This window comes from Salvia hispanica, chromosome 4 (assembly GCF_029641045.1).
Source record: "Salvia hispanica isolate PSC_SH4W2 chromosome 4, Shi_PSC_v1, whole genome shotgun sequence".
NCBI classification, from domain to species: Eukaryota; Viridiplantae; Streptophyta; class Magnoliopsida; order Lamiales; family Lamiaceae; genus Salvia; species Salvia hispanica.
This window is the reverse complement of record NC_142695.1, coordinates 16616577-16628849: the sequence shown is the minus strand read 5'-3', so window position 1 is coordinate 16628849 and position 12273 is coordinate 16616577. Positions and strand designations below refer to the sequence as shown.

Below are 12273 nucleotides of genomic sequence, written 5' to 3'. Positions count from 1 at the left end.
TTTTATTTTATTTTACGTTACTACACCTATACTTGATATAAAAATTATATAATTCAATAATATGGTGAATATGAAATGTTACTTTATAATGAGTTGAGAGAATTACAAATATCCGATTGTTGTCGTTTTTAATATTTTTAATACTCCCTCCGTCCACGATTCAAAGAACTCTTTTGTCATTTCGGTTTGTCCACGATTTATAGAACGACAGTACTTTATTACACTTTTAGTATGCAGATCCCACATCCCACCAACTTTTACATTCACAATCCAATATAAAATTAATACTTTAAATGGGTCGCACATTCCACTCAATTTCTTCCTTTACTTTTCTTCACAAAGTCAAACAATTTCTTAAAACCCGTGCCGAGTCAAAATGACTCTTTAAATGGTGGAGGGAGGGAGTACTTTATAATCTTATTAATGGAGTACTATTTTTAATTAATTCATATTCTTAAAAGAATAATTTTATATTATTTTCACTATATTCATTATTTTAATCTATTAAATTGTAAATATATCTTCATTATTCGAAAATATTGTGTCTCGTGCATAGCACGGGTGATAACACTAAGTAAGAAATAAAGTAAAAGTTTTGATGTTTTATTGGATCATAGAGAACGAACTGGTGGTGTTGTGGATCAGTGGATGGTCTAATATATGTTTTGTTTATACTTTCTTGGAATGAATCTCCGACTGAAGAAAATATAAAAATCCATTAGGTGACCAATTTCAGAAGAATAGGTGGCAAATTGTACTATGCCAATGCAATGATTTGGGTCTGGGCCTGTCAGAAAGAATTATAGTTCGTGGATCGGTGCTCTGTTTTCTTCATATTCCTCTCCATATGCAGTAAACCATAGAAAAAGACTTTCAAAGTCAAAATATTGATTTTATTAATAATAACATTTTTAACCCTAATCATAATAGTCATATTTTGGGCTAGTCCAACGGACTAGTGAAGATTAACTCTAAGGCCATTCACAGTGGGAGGGACGATGCGACGGATGATGCATCGTCCGCCACCGTGGCATCGCGGACAATGGGTTAACTATCGTTCGCGCCCGATCGATCATCCGTCGCATCGTCCGCCACTGTGGCGTCGCGGACGATGCGAACGCATTTTTATTTTTTTTTTGAATTTATTCCAAATATTTTTCTTATTTAAACACCACAATTCTCTACCATTTCACACACTCCAATTTCACATCTCTTCAATTATTCTCTCTCATCTTCTCTCAAAAATGAATCCCGCGACTACGATTTGAGTACATTGGATGGCTGCAGACGGGCCTTGACTCGAGCCTTGTTCGATGCCGTTAATGAAGCTGCGGCGGAATGCTTGGCACAAATGCAGCAGGAGCAGACAGCGGCGGAGGCGGTGGCGCGGGTCCCTCGGCCGATACAACGTCGGACGTATGTCCCGCGCGAGCACGACGTAGCTCACGAACGTCTGTTCGCAGATTATTTTGCCGAGCATCCACGGTGGGGCCCGAATGTTTTCACCGCCGTTTTAGAATGAGCCGAGATCTTTTTCTCCGCATTGTGCACACGTTGGAGGGACGTGATGAGTACTTTCGGCATCGACAAACCCGGACTTACGCCGTTGCAGAAGTGCACGGTTGCAATCGGGCAGTTGGCCTATGGCACCACAGCGGATATGTTCGACGAGTACCTTCACGTCGGGGAGACAACTGGCCGCGAATGTCTAAAGACTTTTTGTAAGGTAGTTGTGGAGGCTTTTGGCGACACATATTTGCGACGCCCGACTGCTGATGAGGATGCACGAGACGGTGCACGGCTTCCCTGGGATGCTAGGGAGCATCGACTGTATGCACTGGCAGTGGAAGAACTGTCCGACGGCGTGGAGAGGCCAATTTACCAGCGGCTGCAAGGGCAGCCACCCTACGATGATCCTGGAAGCTGTCGCTGACCACCGCCGCTGGATCTGGCATGCCTACTTCGGTGTAGCCGGGTGGAACAACGACATCAACGTCCTCAACTCGTCCACCCTCTTCGCAGATCAGTGCAGGGGTCGTGGCCCAGCCATCGAGTTCACTGCCAACGGCCGCAGACATCATATGAAGTAATACTTAGCCGATGGCATATACCCAAGGTGGCCTGTTTTTTTTTTTTTTTTGAAGATGATCAGCTGCCCAATTGGTGAGAGGAGAGTCTTGTTTGCGGCAAAGCAGGAGTCTGCGCGGAAGGATGTGGAGCGGGCTTTTGGGGTGCTCCATCGCGGTAGGCAATCGTGAAAGGTCCGGCGCGTTTCTGGTTCAAGGAAGTCATCGTCGACGTCATGTATGCGTGCATCATCATGCATAACATGATAGTCGAACAAGAAGTTGGACATGTCGCCGATTGGGTGGATGATGAAGCCGGATCTAGCTCCAGCACGGCGACCCCACCTGTCGCTCGAGGATTACCGATGGGCTTTGGTGAGGTTCTACAGTGACAGACCTCAATGCGCAACCAACAAGACCATACTTAGCTCATGACCGACATGATTGAAGAAGTTTGGAACCGCAACCGCCGTTGAGAATTTGTAGTTTTTTCACATTCGTAGTGTAATGTTTTAATTTTAATGAAATGAAGTTTTTTTTTTTCTAAATTTTGAAGTATTTAAATATTCAAATAATAGATAAAATGCTTATGGCGTGGCTTAGGGCGTGCTATAGTCCGCCCTATTGCAGGTGGAAGTGGCAGAGGATAAAATGCTGACGTGGCGGTGCATAGGGCGTCGCTTAGTCCGTCCCATTGTGGATGCCCTAAGGTCTCGTTTGGTAGTCGAGGTGTTGAATGATGACATTAAAAAAATATGTTATGGTGAATCATAACATGCTAAAAATTTATTTTTGAATTTATAAAATTAAAATGAACTTACAAAACTGAATTTTGATAAATTTTAAAATATGAAATTCATAATATTCTTAGTAAACTTGAATTTTTTTTATTTTTATCTACTTTATTTTATATTAATAAAAATTTAATGCAAATATATCAACTATAAATTGAAGTGTTAATTAATTTTTTTTTTTAGTTTTTGAATTTATAAAATTAAAATGAACTTACAAAACTGAATTTTGATAAGCAATAGTTTTACACGGGTCACAACTCAACAAGTTAAAGTCTCGCCTTCTCGAATTTTAGGCTAATTAATATATGTATGATGCGGGTTAATTGAGCATGAATTTATAGGGTTAGAAATTTATGATCTTAATCCTCTATATTTTATGACTTATTCAGACATGTCCACAAATTTTAAACTGCACCCGGGATAACAATCAAATTCAATATTTTAATTCTCTCCGATTTATTGGACCTTTTAGCTTTACCACCTTAATATTAGTGAATATGAAGAAGGTATGGAGCAGTCCCAAATCCAATATCTATGGTCTATACATTCCTCCACATATTTCATTTAAACTATCACACAAGCATATATAATATGCATAAATATTACTCCATGTGAGTCAACTTAGCTCTAACATGCTAATTGAAATAGTACTATTTTTGGATTAGTATTAATATTTTTGCTCATTATTAGGGTGAGTTCTTAATTCGTGATTAAGAAACTTAGTGATTATGAATTATAAATAAAATATGAGCAATATGAAAAATAAAGATAATTTGCGACCAAAAATGTTGTTAAGTTATATGATGTCAAACGAATACTCACTTTTCTATGATTTCGAAAATTGAAGATTAATTTCCTATTTTGTAGCTAGCTTTGAATTCTACATTTAGTTGATTCGATTTATTCACTGATATGATATGCCCGTCCCAAGAAGAGAAGACGTTGCATCTATCTTTAAAAAATATCTTAATCATGGGTCCAATTTCAATTGAAATTATATCACTCTCTTTAATCATCATTAAGAGAAAAGGTACCATTTCTTGAATTTCGTCTAACTTTTCACAAAACCCAACCTTATGTTTGAAATTTGATCCGTGCGACCACACATTTTTATATTGACGTTTAAGAAAATCCCACCACTTTCCTCCCCCAAGCTACCAAGTAACAAAATTTATAAATTAATTTTATGATTTCACCATTTTACATAAATAATACTATATACACCAATGGGTGAACAATAATTTTGGTGGGGGTTGATTTTTTTTTGTTACAACGGACAACTAATAAATCTCTTTACGCCTCCACAAAATGAAACCTCATGACATTTATCTTCTTTCTGTGACAGTCCACATAGGTAAGGTCAATCTTTATTTATTCCTCCAGTTGTATCTCTTCAATTATTTTTTTATTATTTGTTTAAAATTCATACATATATACTCCAATCATAATAATAGGAATAACCAACCATACATAGGCTTTACTCAAAGTCTTAACCATATTATTGACGTCAGCCACGTATTTCATTCATTTTTTTATTTTATTTTATCTGCAGAGTAGTATTTTATTCATATCGCGAATTGTGCAGCAAATTATTGGTCTTTAATTATATAAGAGATATTTCAAGTGCAGAGAATCTTTAGCACACCTTATAAGTAATGGATCAAAAGATATAAAATGAACGAACGAAATTGCAACTTGTCCATTTTCTTGCAACCATACTATCATAAGGAATCTCCTATCGCATTAAAAAAATTTGCACAAATATAATGCCAGTATATATGTTGTATAATAGATATAAAAACATCTAATTTACGAATTACTCCAAATAAAAATTAAAATTCAATTTATTTATTTGAATTTATACTTGAAAAAGGGACATACGAAACTTTGATTTTAATGTGGACATCATATGTGGTGATATTTTTTCGAGTTCAGGAACTTAGAACACGTGAAACTCATTATCCAGGGACCAATTTGAAAGTTTACTCTTAGTTTAATCTAAAAAATTGCCAAGAAGGAAAAGAAAGAAAAAGATGTACTCCTATTATTTTAATAAACAATAAAACAATTTTGATATGACAAGTAGTAGAAAAGTGATCACGTATTTTGATTTGATCGTATCTCATTCATAGAGTTTTCGTCCAAGCCCCATTTTTGGTTATGGATAAGGAGATTTTTGTTTCTAGACATGGAGAGTTGTTGACTGGCTTCTTGTTCATAAATTTTTTTGGATATATCATACTCCATCTCCATGTGTGAATTAGTTTTACTTTTACATCATGTAGAAAAATAAAACTTATTTCCTGGTACATGTTCGACCTCAAATTTTTTTAAAATAATGGATACTAAAACTTTCGATTTTATGGAGTACTTTCGGTTGATGCAATGATTAAGGATAAGAACAGTTTAAATTGTTAATTAATTTTTAAATATAATCTTCTAAGAACAAAAAAGTTCTTCAGAAACGAAGAGAGTATGCTTATTTTATTTCCAATCTCAAAAATTCTTTTCGCACGTATACAGTATACTTATATATAGGCTTCTTCTAACTTGGAAAATTTATATCCCCAGTAATTATTCTTCTCAGTGACATGAACTTGTTTATCCATTTAATAGTTTAAAAACTAGTACAGTAGTAGAGGTTAATCCACCCGGTCGATTTAACAAAGGCGGATTTATATTATTAATTTATTATTTATAATGATAAGTATAAGATGCATAAATTAAACTAAACTTGGTTGGCCTAGTTCCCTCAATTTTCTAATTGTGATACTGTATAATTATTAAGATCCACTAATCTTATCGAGAACATTTAGTTTAATACAGTATTAAATACGAAATCAAAAGAAACAGAAGTGAGAATCTTGGATCATGGTCCAGTGAATCCATTCCATAAACAATATTATTCCTATTAAATCTCCTTGTCCTTTAATAACACGTCAAAAGAAGGAACATGGGTTTAGCACTGACATTGGTCATTATTAAATAAATATAAGTATTTTATCATCATTATTTATATTATTGTATATCAGTGTGTGTGTGTTTTAATCGCAATTAACTAAAAAGAAGAGACGTTACGTTGTAAACTAGCCAACGGCCTTTGGACATTTTTGAATAATTTTGGGAAAAAAGTCACACAGAAATGTATTTGTGATGAGAAATATATGCAGTACATTGGTCCTGGATCTATTACAAAATACCAAACCGAAACTGATGAGATCGATTATTTAATGAACCGATATATATTCATTATCATTGATTGCATCGGTATGTTAATTGATTAACTAAATTCGAATTCCTTTCCCTAATTTTATTGATTTGCAAAAAAAGTTATTCGAATAACCAAGTAGAGAATGGAGGCATATTATTATTACATCATGTGTGTCACGAAACATTGAAGATATTTTGTACTCTGTTAGTAGCTATTTTAATATTTTGACTAGATCCGCCGTAGTTGTATGTATGATCATATACTAGTTGCAGAAATGATTTATTTCATCTTTGTCCTACTTCTCATCATACATTCACCACTTGTTCAATTTACATAGTTGATTTACTTGAATAATTTGAATTTGGGTGATGATTGCTTATGATATTTCATTTTCTTTTTTAGTTACTTATTTTTTATATCTCTTATTTTCCTTATGTAATTCTTCCCTAAAATAAAGGATTATGTTGTGACACATGGCCGAGACATTCCATATACCACAATCATATACTCCATATATCTATTGTTTGCTACATGTTTTATCCCAATAATAAATCTAAATATCTAATTTATGTTATCAAAAACTCATTTCATCGTAAGAAAAAGATTAGTATATCCTAGTAGAGCACTCCCAATGGAGTTCCCTAAAAACTCCCTTATTTCTCCCTAACTCCTGCCACATCAGCGCCACATCAGCACCAAAATTTATCCCCAGTTTTTAGCCAAGTGCTACATTGGTTTCTCCCTTATTTCTCCCTTATTTCTCCCTAACTCAACATTTCATTTTTACATCATTATTTTTTATATTATTTAATTTTCCCTACAAATGTATTTAATAAATAGACTAATAATGAACAATTCATCGTTGTATTAATCATTGGAAAATATAATACAACGAGAAAAAAAAAACTACAAATAAAAAACGCAAATAAACAAAGATTTAAAAAAAAAAAATCTAAGACGGAGGGGCCGGAGGGGCGTCGGGATCGAGCCCCAGCGTACTCTGCAGGTGTTGGATGCATTTCCAGAGGGCCGCCTTTTCTTCAGGGGTCCCGCCGCCGGTGAAGTACAGCGTGTACATCTGGGTCAGATTGGCGACATTGCTCGAATAAGTGGCTTTTTCTAAGTCGATGACGGATTCCGACGCGACTTCCGACGTTGCGCCCTTCCCCTTCCGCCTCCCCTTCGCCTTCTTCACTCCCTCCGGGCGCTCGTGCGGACCATCCCCACTCAAGTCGATGTGGGCCGCGCTCCCCTCGCTCTCCGAAACGCTAAGTCGCGAGCGCACCGATTTCCCGTGCAGCGCGTCGTGCATTCCCGTCCGGAATTTGGGGAGATCCTTCAGCTTATCGTAGATGTTCCAATACTTGAAGCCCTTCGTCGACAAGTACTGGCTACTATACATCCGGATGGCCTCATCTCGGACCATGTGCTCGTTCTGGCCACTCGTCATGTGAGTCATCAAGTTAGAATAAATACCGTTGAAGTGCCCGCAGTCCCTCATGAGGCGCTCCCAATGCCGACGGATCGCCTCGCTGCCATGGTCCTTCATTGAGGCAGTCTTGTGGCTCCTGTACTTCGCGGCAATCCGCTCCCAGAATATGATCTCAGTCTGGTAGTTGCTGCGCTCCGCGTCCTGTGACGTGTCCGCCCAGCAGTCGGCTATCAGCTCGGACTCTTGCAGAGTGTAAGTAGTCCTTACCCGCTTCGGCCTCTCATCGGAACCCGTATCAGTCGCAGCCGACGACGCCGGCGCCTTCCCCCTCCCGCTCCTAGAAGGCGGCTCGGTGGGCGTTTCTTCCACCTCGAAGTCCTCCGCGCTCAGTGTCGCGGCCTGAGATTCTTGGTCGCCTGGGGTTGATCCGGGGGTGTCGAACTGGGGCCGATACACATCGTCGGCTGGAAAGGGCATTCTGCCGGCAGAGTTGAAGTACGGAGAAAGTCTCCGCGCCGGAGGAGTCTGCAAAGGAGACGGACCCCCGTATGGAAGTTGGCCGGGAGGAGAACCCATCGCCAACAACGACTGCATCCACTGCTCGTTTGCTTCATCCGTGTTGGGAATTTGTGAACTCGACTCTTTCCCCTTACCCTTATCCTTACCCGATCGGGAACTTTTCTTCCAAAAGCTCATAATTTTGATGAAAATTGAAGATTGGGAGAAGAGATTGAAAATGGAGAGAATGAAGATTGTGGGTGATGAATGGAGGAAGTGGAGGAAATATTTATAGGGGTGGAATGTAAAATAGCCGTTGGGTTCAAAAAAAAAAAAAAAAAATTTTAATTATCGCCGATTATCGCCGAGCGTCGCCACAGTGGCCGGCGATCGCTCGGCGATAATCCGGCGTTAGAACGCCACTCGGCGAAGCAACGGCAACATTATCGCCGAATTATCGCCGACTTCGCCACAATGGCCGGCGATAATTCGGCGATAACCGGCGATTTATCGCCGAGAATTCGCCACCTCCATTGGGAATGCTCGTAGGAGTGTATCTTATGCAACATAGTATTGACTTGCAGAATATCTTTATTTGAAACATGAGTTAAAATTCGATTCAGAAGCTAATAAGTTATAAGTAATCAAGTAGAACTGAAGAAAATATGAAGACTTTTGAAATAAATTATTTATTGGAAAGTGAATCATAGCCCTTCTTATCCCTATTTTGCAGCCTAAAATTATGCAAGTCGCATTTCAATATTATCCCAATATATCTATAAAAAAAATCACAGTTGCGTATATAAATTAATTGCACGAATCTTTTAAATTTGGTAAATGCCGAAAAAGTCCCTCCCCTTTTCACCCTTTATAATCGCTGCTATTCTTCTTTCATCTTCACCCAGAAAAAGAGGAATCTCCTAAAACCTAGCAATGGCTGCAAAATCACTGCTTTTATTCTCTCTCTTCCTCTCTCTCTTCCTCGCCCTAGCATGGGCCGCCGACATGTCGATCATCTCCTACGACGAGGAGCAGCTGAATGCGATGTACGAGTCGTGGAACGTCAAGCACGGCAAGTCCTACAATGCCCTAGGCGAGAAGGAGAAGCGCTTCCAGATTTTTAAGGAGAATTGGAGGTACATCCAGGAGCAGAACGCCGTGGAGGGGCGGACCTACAAGCTAGGTCTCAATCGCTTCGCCGATCTGACCAATCAGGAGTACCGGATGATGCATCTCGGGACGAAGCCGCGTTCGGCGCTGCGGCTCGGCGCGACGAAGAGCGATCGCTACGCCTTGAGAGAAGGCGATTCCTTGCCGGAATCCGTTGACTGGAGAACCAAGGGCGCGGTGGCGCCGGTGAAGGATCAGGGCAGCTGTGGTAATTGATTTTTCATTGCCTCTTCAAATTCTAATGTTTTCATCTTAATTGAAGTGATAATTTATCTATCCAGTTATTAATTTTTACTGTGTGCTATCAAATTATCAAATTTTAGGATCTAAATACAAGTAAATTATTCTAATTGTTTTGATCCGTAGGGCTTCCAGAATTTTTACAGCAGTTTTTATGTGTTTTCACAAATTTATATCCCCAAAATCAAGGTGTTTTGATGAGGAGAAAATTGGGGTTCATAGATGAAACTATTGGTAGTTTAGGTTTGGTGGTATAAAAAATAGGAATTGGTTTGTCTTCTACTCGATTCTTTTTATTTTCTTATTTGAAATGATTATGGATAAGAAGAGACTGTGCTGTTGTTTTTGTCGTCTATTGGTTTGTAGACAAATGAACATGACCTTTTAATTTGGTGGACCTCTTCCAAAGGGCAATTCAACGAATAAATATCTTACAGCGAAAAAGGAGCCTCCTTTTTTGTTGTTTAGTTTTCATGTGTGCCATTGGCTCTTTGATGTATTGAACTCTGATCATTTGTCTTTTCAACATTAAATATATACCTATATGAATGAAATTGCTTACGAATTAAAACACCACAATGCAATAAGAGATACATGTTAACTTGTTTACATACTTACAGTTGGCATCATTTTACAAGTTAGCGTATAAAGGGTGTTTCTTGCTATGTTTTAAAATACAACGAATTTATGTGATCAAATTTTGTACAACCAAAAACTAGTTTATTTGACAAAAAATTAGGTTTATTTATGCATTTAATTAAAATATTTGGATGCATATATAGTACTACATGGATAGAGCATAATATTGTGGTCATATAAATGTTGATTTGTTTTATTTAGAAAAATAAAGATGAATTTTCTTGTGCGAGACATGTTAGTTTGGGTTGAAGTGACTTGTTGTCATTTTAATATATATAATCAAAATCTTGATACTGATGCATCCCGTAAACTGTTGGAATTTTATAGGTAGTTGCTGGGCCTTCTCTACTATTGCTGCTGTGGAAGGTATCAATCAGATCAAAACTGGATCTTTGGTCTCTCTTTCCGAGCAAGAGCTTGTGGATTGTGATACGTCCTATAACCAAGGGTGCAATGGTGGTCTTATGGATTATGCATTCGAGTTTATCATCAAAAATGGTGGCATCGACTCTGATGAGGATTATCCTTACACGGGAAGGGATGGCAAATGTGATACTTACAGGGTTAGTTTTTAAGTATAAATGTTGATTTTTTTGGCAGTTTGTTTGAGGTAATGTAGGTCTCTAGTTCGTCTTTCACTGCAACTAAAGACACACGACATCCCTGGTAATTGATTTGCAGAAAAACGCCAAAGTTGTATCCATTGATGGTTATGAAGACGTACCCGTAAATGATGAGAAGGCGCTGCAGAAGGCGGTTGCGAACCAACCAATTAGCGTTGCCATTGAAGCTGGTGGAAGGGACTTCCAGCTCTATCAATCAGTAAGTTCTGTCTTCAGTAGCACGTTAATACGTCTTATCCATTAGCTGGGCATTGTATAGTAGTTCAATTAGTCTTTGTGGTTTCAGTACATGATCACTTACTTCACCTTCTGAACCTCATCAGGGTATATTCACCGGAAAGTGTGGGACGAACTTGGACCATGGTGTGGTTGCTGTTGGATACGGCACTGAAAACGGTAAGGATTATTGGATCGTAAGGAACTCATGGGGTTCAAGCTGGGGAGAGGAGGGGTATCTTAGGATGGAGCGCAACATTGCAGACAAGACTGGTCTTTGTGGAATCGCTATAGAGCCCTCGTACCCTACCAAGACAGGCGAAAACCCCCCTAACCCGGGTCCATCTCCCCCATCCCCCACCCCAAAACCCTCAGTCTGTGACGAGTACTATGAATGCCCTGAGAGCACAACCTGCTGCTGCATCTATTCGTACGGAAAGTACTGCTTCGCATGGGGATGCTGCCCTCTCGAGGGTGCCACTTGCTGCGAGGACCACTACAGTTGCTGCCCCCATGACTACCCTGTGTGCAACGTCCGCGCTGGTACCTGCTCAATGGTGAGCTGCATTCCGTCCCTGTTTTGCTCTTTTCCCCCCTAATTCTTGTTTGCTTAGTTAGTTGCTCATGTAAATTAACGAAATGTGCAGAGCCAGGAAAACCCGCTCAGCGTGCAGGCGATGAAACGCATTCTCGCCAAACCCATCTCCTTCAGTAGACAAGGCCTCAAGAGTGATCTTTGAGATATTTGGGGATTGAAAGAAGGCAAAGCTCCTCGTTTTGAAATCAGAAGCTATGGGAGCTCTGGTTTGTATATTATTTCTCCATTTGCTGCAAATTTGAATCTCAAGAAACAATGCAGAGGTTCTTGTGTATAGTTTGGATTATTATTTATGATTAAGATGTAACAATTGGTGCTGTGATCAGGAAGTTCGGCTTCGGAGAATTATGATTGTACCTTTTCACTTTACACATTCAAGAAAAACCCTTTTCCATTTGATAAACTATCGATTTGCCTTTCCTCTGTCTTGCCTTTTACTATTATCGTTTGAATTTTGTAGATATGCAAAGTTCAGTATTTTGATGGAATTGAATCATTCGATCCCATCAGGATAAAATCAAGCTTTATAATACTTGCTGCAAGATTTGGATTTTATGGATATAAATATCAAATTTAACCATTGAGTATGTTACTTCTTGAAGCTAATTATCTTTTCCAATTTTCGACTTAGGTGATTTTGCAAACCTAGTAAGAGAATAAGCTCCTAAATCAGTTTGAATTAGTACATTTTTTTGTGCGATTAATTAGCCAACAATTATTTTTCAACCTAAATATAGCTTACTAGTTATGTTATGTCAATTCTAAGTGTAGACTATCATCACTATT

The 12273-nt window shown here is 38.5% G+C and overlaps 1 protein-coding gene across 1 annotated transcript; it reads left to right on the top strand.

Moving 5' to 3' along the window:
* The first annotated feature begins 8890 nt into the window (after nt 1-8890).
* LOC125195794 (low-temperature-induced cysteine proteinase-like) lies at nt 8891-11890 on the top strand. The gene is made up of 5 exons (XM_048094031.2): nt 8891-9379; nt 10378-10613; nt 10732-10872; nt 10997-11446; nt 11537-11890. The coding sequence occupies exons 1-5, from the start codon at nt 8935-8937 to the stop codon at nt 11627-11629; spliced, it is 1365 nt and encodes a 454-aa protein (XP_047949988.1). The 5' UTR covers nt 8891-8934; the 3' UTR covers nt 11630-11890.
* The last annotated feature ends 383 nt before the right edge of the window (nt 11891-12273 follow it).

Excerpts from the sequence above, each read along its gene's own strand:
- LOC125195794 (XM_048094031.2), top strand. The coding sequence starts at position 8,935 with ATGGCTGCAAAATCACTGCTTTTATTCTCTCTCTTCCTCTCTCTCTTC. Across the intron at positions 10,614-10,731 it reads GCAAATGTGATACTTACAGG|AAAAACGCCAAAGTTGTATC; the intron begins GTTAGTTTTTAA and ends ATTGATTTGCAG. Across the intron at positions 10,873-10,996 it reads ACTTCCAGCTCTATCAATCA|GGTATATTCACCGGAAAGTG; the intron begins GTAAGTTCTGTC and ends GAACCTCATCAG.